Here is an 8,268-nt window from a genome sequence, read left to right as displayed (position 1 = left end):
ACAAAAACAAACAACAACAAAAAAAAGATCAGCCTGCTCAGCTGAGACATTGCCTTAAAACTAGGAAACAAGCCTGGCATTGGTGTGGTTCATGCCCTTAATCCCAGCACTCAGGAGGCAAAAGCAGGTAGATTTGAGTTCGAGGCCAGCCTGGTCTACAGAATTCCAGGACGACTAGGGCTACACAGTAGAACCCTATCTTGAGAAACAAACAAAAACAACCCCCCATGCAAAAAAGCAAACAAACTATAAAACAAAGAGAAGGCTGAGGACAAAGCTTAGCAGTGGACTTCCCTCTTATATGTGAAGCCCTGGGTTCCATCCTGTACTGAAAAGAGAAGAAAGCAATGAGGAAAGAGAGGAGGAAGGCTGCCTCCAGGCCAGAGGTTGTCAAGATAGGTCATAAGTGAAGTGCAGCCTACCGGCAGGTTTTTTATATTTTTAAAAATATTTATTTGCAGGGGCTGGAGAGATGGCTCGGTGGTTAAGAGCATTGCCTGCTCTTCCAAAGGTCTTGAGTTCAATTCCCGGCAACCACATGGTGGCTCACAACCATCTGTAATGAGGTCTGGTGCCCTCTTCTGGCCTGCAGGCATACACACAGACAGAATATTGTATACATAATAAATAAATAAATAAATAAATATTTAAAAAAAATTATTTGCTATGTATACAGCGTTCTGCCTGCACACCAGAAGAGGGCACCAGATCTCATTACAGATGGCTGTGAGCCACTGTGTGGTTGCTAGAAATTGAACCTGGGACCTCTGGAAGAGCTGGCAGTGCTCTTAACCTTTGAGCCCTCTCCAGCCCCATACTGTCTTTACAAACAAAATTTTATTGGCACACACTGGTTATGTATCATGTACGCTGTTTTCACTCAATAGTAGAGGTCATATAACCTGCAAAATCTAAAATATTTACTCTCTGGTTCTTTACATAAAAAGTTGACAGACCCTTGCTCTATCTAGTTTCTTGAGGTTCACGTCCAGAGGGGCCTTTGCAGTAAGTGGACACCGCTGGCCTAGCTGGTATGCGGTGGTGTGTAGAGTGCCTGAGAACCCCTTACAGAGCTAAAGGCCTGCTTAGCTCAAGTGGAGCCAAGCTATTTGCTGACCTGTTGTTCTCTCTTCTCCACATGGTCTGTTTTAGGTCTGCCTCAACATGGCCAACAAGGGTCCATCCTATGGCATGAGCCGTGAAGTGCAGTCCAAAATCGAGAAGAAGTATGATGAGGAGCTGGAGGAGCGACTAGTGGAGTGGATTGTAATGCAGTGTGGTCCTGATGTGGGCCGCCCAGATCGTGGGCGTCTGGGCTTCCAGGTGTGGCTGAAGAATGGCGTGGTGAGTGGCACCTTGTGAAGGGGGTCTGGGGATGTGTGTGCCACCCTGCAAGCTGTGGGGCAGACCCTGAGCTGAGTATCCAGCTGTGTTCTGTGCCTGGCAGATTCTGAGCAAGCTGGTGAACAGCCTGTATCCTGATGGATCCAAGCCAGTTAAAGTGCCTGAGAATCCGCCTTCCATGGTCTTCAAGCAGATGGAGCAGGTGGCTCAGTTCTTAAAGGCAGCTGAGGACTATGGAGTCACCAAGACTGACATGTTCCAGACTGTTGACCTCTTTGAAGGTACAGAGGAAAATGGGCTGGAGCCAGTGGGCTAGTGGTGAGCAAGAATCTCAGGCAGGGAGAGGGAATATCAAAAGATGCCACAACCAGCTCTGTTGATGTGTGCATAGCAGGAACAAGCTATGCCAAGAGAGCACACAACAGGGGCAGCAGCCTGGAGGTACAGCATTTTTCTAATATGCACAAGGGCCTGTGCTGGATCCTAGAACTGTACACATATAAAAAAATACCACACCACACTCACGAGGGTTTACTGTAGGGTCTCCTGAAATCTGATTTGGGGGCACTTGCTGTTGGTTTGACCATTTTTGAGTCAGGGGCAGATTTTGCCTATATGGTCCTGAGGTCCTGAAGTTGGTTCCCTGGCCACTCTTCTCACAGGCAAAGACATGGCAGCAGTGCAGAGGACTCTAATGGCTTTGGGCAGCTTGGCTGTGACCAAGAACGATGGACACTATCGTGGAGATCCCAACTGGTTTATGAAGTATGTGGCCACTGGTTCCCTGTTCCTAAGCTTGGGTCCCTTTGTGAGGTGGAGGTGGTTTGGGCTGGTCAGCCATGATAAAGATAAGGTCCAGCAGAGCCAGGAAGGTCCCAAGTAAAGCCCTGGACTGGGGGAAATGGGGTCTTACTTCTGAACTCCTACCCTTTACCAGCATGAACTCTAGCAGACTCCCTAACTCCTACCACCAGCCAAACTTAGGAAAGACAGAAAAAACAGGAAGGGAATGGGGCTGAACAATGAAGTGAGAGGGATCAGAAGACAGTTGGAGAACACCAAGTTCTAGGAAGTCTGATTCTGGTTCCTCTCTTCTAGGAAAGCCCAGGAGCATAAGAGGGAGTTCACGGAGAGTCAACTGCAGGAGGGGAAGCACGTCATTGGCCTTCAGATGGGCAGCAACAGAGGGGCCTCACAGGCTGGCATGACAGGCTATGGACGACCCCGGCAGATCATCAGTTAGAAGGGAAGGCCAGCCCCGAGCCTGCCTTTCCCAGATACCTGGCTGCAGTGTCCTGTTTAGTCTGCCACACCCACACCTATGTAGGTTCTTAGCCCTGACAGCTTCGAGGCTGTCACTGGGCAAAGATGACTGCACATGGGAACCCCCACCTCTCCCCAGCCTCAGCCCAGCTTCTTACCCCAGAGCCACCACCCCTGGTCCCTGCTCCCAGCTGCACCCCCACCTCCACTGTCTCTCCCATCCTGGAGTAAGCAGGGAGAAGTGGGCTGGGGTAGCCTGGGTGTTGGCCAGCTGCCCACTGTCCTTGGTAGCAAATGCCATCTGAAGGAGACCCAGCCCAACCTCTCCATCTTTTTCTGGAATATTTTTTGGGTTGAATTTCAAAAATGAAAAAAAATATATATATACATCCATCTTTTCTCAGGCCTGGCTGGCAGTGTGATTCATTTAGTCTCTCCTGTTTCTATTCCAGGAAACTAGAGCAGGGGGCAAGGGGCCTGCACCTGGGGTTCATTTGTTCCTGGCCACTGTCTTCTGGATGACTTTTCAGGCCCCACAGACCCAGAAGTTCAGAGGAAGTGGGCTGTGGGGAACAGGAGTGATCTGCCACCTGCAACAGCTTTGGGGAGGCAGAAGGGAGGAAAGGTGGGAAGTAGTGGAACTGTTTGGATTTTTTTTTATACTTCTGGTTTTTATTTTGGAAAAGCTGTGCAGAAAAAAATTCAACAAAATGTTGCTGTGAAAAGTAAAAATCAAATCTTAAGCATTAAAAAATTCAGATTAACAATTAGCTTAGAAGAGGGGAAGGGGAAGGCCAAGAATGGAGGAAAAGTCAGGCAGACAGCTGGCCTCAGGAACGAAGGCCATTTCCCTGAGCACTTTGCAGAGGAAGACAGGGTGGTCACAGGCAGTGGCTCCCAAGCTGTCTTTGACAACACTAGTGTCAGCTCTCTGCAGTCCTACTGGACAACTTCCCCAACGAGGCAGCAGGGGTGCTGGGACTCACGTCTCCCAGGAGCTTCACCTTTCCTTCAGCAGGAAGGGAGTGGTGCGAAGGAGATGGGGGCAGGCTTGAGGTTGGCTTCGGACCAGGTGCACAGCAAAGGGTAATGAAGGCAGCTTCTTTCAGGCATGTCCTGGCTCTTTCCAGCCTCTCCTCTGGGCCCTCTGTATAGTGACACTTCTGTTGAGAGTGTTCCTGGATACACAGGCACCTGTATAACTCACGAATGGGTGGAGATCCTGGTGGCCTATGTCATTGACCAGCCTCAGAGGGGTGAGATCAAGGGCTGCCTGATGTGGGTGCCAAGGCTCATCAGCAAAGCTCAGCTAGAAGAGCCTATGATCACCAGTCCTCTACCACTGCTCTTGATGGCCCTCACCCTCCTGAGGGTACCAAGAATGCTTCAGAGGCCTTGGGTTCCAGATGTCACTACCTGGACCATTTCTCTCCTGAGCATCCATGACTAGAAGCCTCATCACCAATTTTAGAAAGAGCCTGTTGCACATGGAGGACTCTGGGCCCTGGGGTCAGCAGATCTGTCCATCCTTCCCCTGGAGCAGGTCTGGGGGCTGGAACTGAGGACAGTCCTGGACAATCTTACTGCTCTGGGACAGGTTCCAGTCCCCTTCACAGAGCAGCTCTGGGGCCAGGAAGCCAGAGGTGGCAGCGCAGCTCCCGTTCTCTGAATCCACTCCATCCTGGTCCTTGCTGTTGCATAGAGGCACTGATTCTAGTTCTGTCCCCACCTCCCTGGAGCTCTGGCTCTGTTGGGGCCAGGCGCAGTGTCCACTTCTGCAACCTTGGATGGAAGCCATGTTCCTCTGGCTCAAGTATACTTCTAGCATGTAATAAATGGTCCAGAAGACAGTGAAGCAGCCCACCAGCACCAGGGTCTAGGAAAAAGCCAAACATTGACAGTGTCAGCAACAGGCTCTAGCCCAGAAGCATGAGCCCGGGGAGTCTCTCACTTCTAAGGACCCTTCCCAACCCAACCACTGCTCAAGCCTTTCTCACATACAGGTACTGTCCTCAACAAGGGAGTTAACAGGCTAGGAGTAATGCTAGGGACCCACATCCTCCAAATCCCTCATTCCCCAGATCACCTGCATTATACCAAGGACCAAACCTCCCAGGATAGCCCTGACAGCTATAGCTGGAGTTTTGGTCTCTATACCTTGAGTGTGTTAGGGGTAATAATGTAACCATCCTCCTCAGGAATTTTCAGCCCTGGTGGGCAAGGCAGAGTGAAGTTATCATGCAGGTACTTTCCACTCATGGCACTTTCTAACAGACTGAAGGAAAGAAAAGACAAAGACATGCTACCAACATGGTACCTATACCATCTGCCCTCTATCTTGTAGTTGAAGAGGGAAGGAAGCCCCAGAGCAGGGAGTGCAGAAGTACCCTGGGTTCCTGGCCCATGACTCTTGTCATTCATTGGTCTAAGCTGAAGCACAGTTGGGGTTCAGAAGATTGGGCTCCCTCGGTGGCACCTCTTCCCCAGCCCTTAGGAGCTGTCTCCCTCTCTCTCCTCTGATGGATGCAGTCATACCTACCTCTGTCTGTCCTTGATGTCTACTGGACTCCACATAGAGCCATACAGGGTCAGCTGCCACTGCCGGAGGATGCCCACTTGGAGCGGCTCATCTCCTAGGGCAGTAAGTGTGTAGTCATGAGCTGTGTACTGTTGGCCATGCAGAACAGCAGAACCTGGCCCACCCATCCGCCCAAGGGGATTCAGACCACACAGTCTGCCACAGTTTGTGTCCCATAGACCCCCTCATAGGGCACCCTAGGGACAGAAGAGAAAGATTGAAGGCATATGGAAAGCAGTGTTTTGCATTTGCCTTCTATAATCTGGGATTTCATCTGGGATTTTCCTTCAAAGGAAAAAAGTCCTTCTATTAAATTAAAGGTTCAAAAGCTGCCAGTCAAGTGGATACCTAACCTGACTGGAACCAGCTGGGAAGGCTGTGTTCCATTTCCAGTCTCCATGCTGATACTGAAGATAGTCGGTTTTCTTGCTATTGTAACTCTCACTGCTACCATGATCCTATACAAGTCACTTCAAACCTAAGGACCTCAGTTTTTCTAAAAAGCAAAATGGTGAAAATTTGTCCTGCCCTTACCTGCCTATCAGGGCTGGCCGAAGGATGGTTATATGTGAAAGGGCTTGAAATGTGGTTTCAACAAGGAATATTTGTTGCTATCCTGAGGAAAAATGCATCAGTCACTTCTCCAAGGAATATAGAGGCAGTATAAATGAGCATTTAGGGACATACATGAGGCATTTAGGGACAATGCCTACTTTTAGGATAGGACATACTTCTTGGCATGTGCCATCTTCACCAACAGCAACCCTACCTATATTACCCATGGAACACTTCCTGTGGGGAGTGTGAAACTCAAGGGGGACATGGTAGTGTAAGACAGGAAGGCTCACCTACATCCCTGATGGCCAGTCTGTAGATGCCTCTTGCTCTTTCCCCCCAACAGCGCACAGTGGAAAAGGTCCAGTCATTGAAGCCATTAGGATCCCTGGGAAAGAGCAAAGCACAACACATGGATGGCTTAGCACAGACAGTTAACCTTACCCCAGAACAGAAACATATAAGGAACTAACTATAAGCATTTGGGAGAGTGCCATGAGAAGCCCTTAAGTGCCACCCCGTTCTTGGGATCTTGGGGTATGAGGAGCTTATTTCCTTGTGTGTAGTAAAGGACAACATGGAGAAAGTACAGGCCTGGAAATCCACAGATCTAAGTTTCTTTTAGACAAGTCTTGCTATAAAGCCCTAGCTGCTCTTGAACTCTTTCCTCTTCTACCTTTACAACTTGAGTGCTGGGTTATGGTATATGCTGCTCCTTTTTCTGCCTTGCTAGCCCTCAAGGTTTGCATGCTGAACTAATGTTTACAAGTGAGCCATACCTTCAGCTGTTCGCTTTTGAAACCAGGTCTTTCCAGACAGCCAAAGCTGGTGTCAAACTCATGATCCTCCTATCTTATCACCCTCCCCAGTGCTACAACTACAGCCATACACTTAGCTTTCCAAAGGACTAGAGGAACCCATACAGGAATATAATGCAAGTATGTTATAAACACTTGAATAAAGCATGGCCCATGGTATCCAGCTGCTAAGGACACCCGTGGTGCAGTGTCTTAGGATAGTGTTAGCATCCTCTTAAGAAAGCCCTTATTATAAAAAAAAACTCAGGAGGCTATGGGCAGGTGTACATACGAGTCAAGGCTGCGGGGCGCGCCGATCAAAGACATCATGCCACTGGGACAAAACAGTTTCAGTTCTAAGCTGCCACGTCGTGGGTGAGTGATGGAGACTGTCACTGCCACATGTTCCAGGGTCTTCAGCCCCGACATCTCCAGGTCCATCCTGCTGACTGTAGGAAGTCAGGCTTGGCAGCTGGGAAACTAGCCCATAAGCACTTCCACCCTCCTTTCATTCCACCATATACAAAGGCACGCATGCACTGAAGCCACATCTAAACATCTTTGGTACAATGTAGACTAGCAAATAGAATGCAGTGATGCAGTCAAGTTCCCATCTAGCTTCAGGTCTAGCTAGGGAGACAACACAGCCAAGATGATATAAGTACCCCATCATTCATCCATCTAAAACCCATCCACCACACACCTCCCACATTGCAGGTACAGCATGAGATGTAGGAAATACAAAGAGAAGTGCATAAAGTCCCTGCCTTTGTCTGCAAACAGAAAAATGATATGCATAATTGATATGGGGCATATTAGATGAGGTGAGGCACACAGCAGTGAGACATGCTGAATAAGGAAATCAACTCAGACTAGCAGAGGACATTCTAGAAGGGGAAATGGCAAATCAGGCAATGGTGGTGCACGCCTTTAAGCCCAGCACTTGGGAGGCAGAGGCAGGTGGATCTCTGAGTTTAAGGCCATCCTGGTCTACAAGTGCTAGTTCCAGGATAGGCTCCAAAGCTATAGAAAAACTCTGCCTCAAAAAACAAAAATAAACGAGAAAGAAACCCTGTCTCGAAAAACCAAAGAAAAAGGGGAAGTGGCACTAAAAAGATAGAGGTAAACAAACAATTCTCAAGTATGGAAGACACAATACAACATTAATTTACAAAGCTACTAGACTGGATACGCTTCAAAGAAGTCATGCAGAATCAAAAAGCTAATCTTGATGGGCAGTGGTGGTGCACACCTTTAATTCCAGCACTTGGGAGGGAGAGGCAGGCAGATTTAGTCCAGCCTAGTCTACAGAGCAAGTACCAGGACAGGCTCCAAAGCTACATAGAGAAACCCTGTCTCAAAAAAACCAAAAAAAAGAAAAAACTAATCTCAAAAAAAGAATTTATACTGCATAACTGTAACTCTAAGTAGCACATCCGCAGAGATAGAGAACAGATGTTCTCAGGTGTCAGGGATGGGAAAGGGGTTCATGCGGCCATAAAGAGGTAACACAAAGGAGTTCCGTGACAGCACACTTCAGATCCTAACTGTGGCAGTGGTTACAAAAGTAAACACACATTCAATCGCAGAGCTATATACATAGAGAGTCTGTCTGTCTCTCTGTCTCTGTCTCTCACACACACAGAGGCTGAATGCATGTAAAACTGGTAAGACCAGCCGGGCGGTGGTGGCGCACGCCTTTAATCCCAGCACTTGGGAGGCAGAGGCAGG

At 48.6% G+C, this 8,268-nt stretch overlaps 2 protein-coding genes across 6 annotated transcripts in view; one reads left to right on the top strand and one right to left on the bottom strand.

Moving 5' to 3' along the window:
- Tagln (transgelin) overlaps window positions 1-3,006 on the top strand; it is a 6,390-nt gene extending 3,384 nt beyond the window's left edge. For all 3 annotated transcript variants that reach the window (XM_026779284.1, XM_026779285.1, XM_005347245.3), the window contains 4 exons: window positions 1,153-1,344; window positions 1,448-1,625; window positions 2,007-2,109; window positions 2,443-3,006. In XM_026779284.1, coding sequence (XP_026635085.1) covers window positions 1,165-1,344; window positions 1,448-1,625; window positions 2,007-2,109; window positions 2,443-2,587 — 606 coding nt within the window. In that variant the 5' untranslated portion in view covers window positions 1,153-1,164 and the 3' untranslated portion in view covers window positions 2,588-3,006. The remainder of the gene's footprint in view (window positions 1-1,152; window positions 1,345-1,447; window positions 1,626-2,006; window positions 2,110-2,442) is intronic.
- Window positions 3,007-3,298: 292 nt separating this feature from the next.
- Window positions 3,299-8,268, bottom strand: part of Pcsk7 (proprotein convertase subtilisin/kexin type 7) — a 25,815-nt gene continuing 20,845 nt past the window's right edge. For all 3 annotated transcript variants that reach the window (XM_005347244.3, XM_026779234.1, XM_026779235.1), the window contains 5 exons: window positions 6,830-6,986; window positions 6,034-6,128; window positions 5,147-5,240; window positions 4,765-4,882; window positions 3,299-4,483 (listed from right to left, as the gene is read on the bottom strand). In XM_005347244.3, the coding sequence (XP_005347301.1) occupies window positions 4,118-4,483; window positions 4,765-4,882; window positions 5,147-5,240; window positions 6,034-6,128; window positions 6,830-6,986 (830 nt within the window). In that variant the 3' untranslated portion in view covers window positions 3,299-4,117. The remainder of the gene's footprint in view (window positions 4,484-4,764; window positions 4,883-5,146; window positions 5,241-6,033; window positions 6,129-6,829; window positions 6,987-8,268) is intronic.

The sequence above is a fragment of the Microtus ochrogaster genome, chromosome 5, assembly GCF_000317375.1.
Source record: "Microtus ochrogaster isolate Prairie Vole_2 chromosome 5, MicOch1.0, whole genome shotgun sequence".
Classification (NCBI taxonomy): Eukaryota; Metazoa; Chordata; class Mammalia; order Rodentia; family Cricetidae; genus Microtus; species Microtus ochrogaster.
Note: the sequence above shows the minus strand (reverse complement) of the source record. Positions and strands in the feature narration are given on the sequence as shown.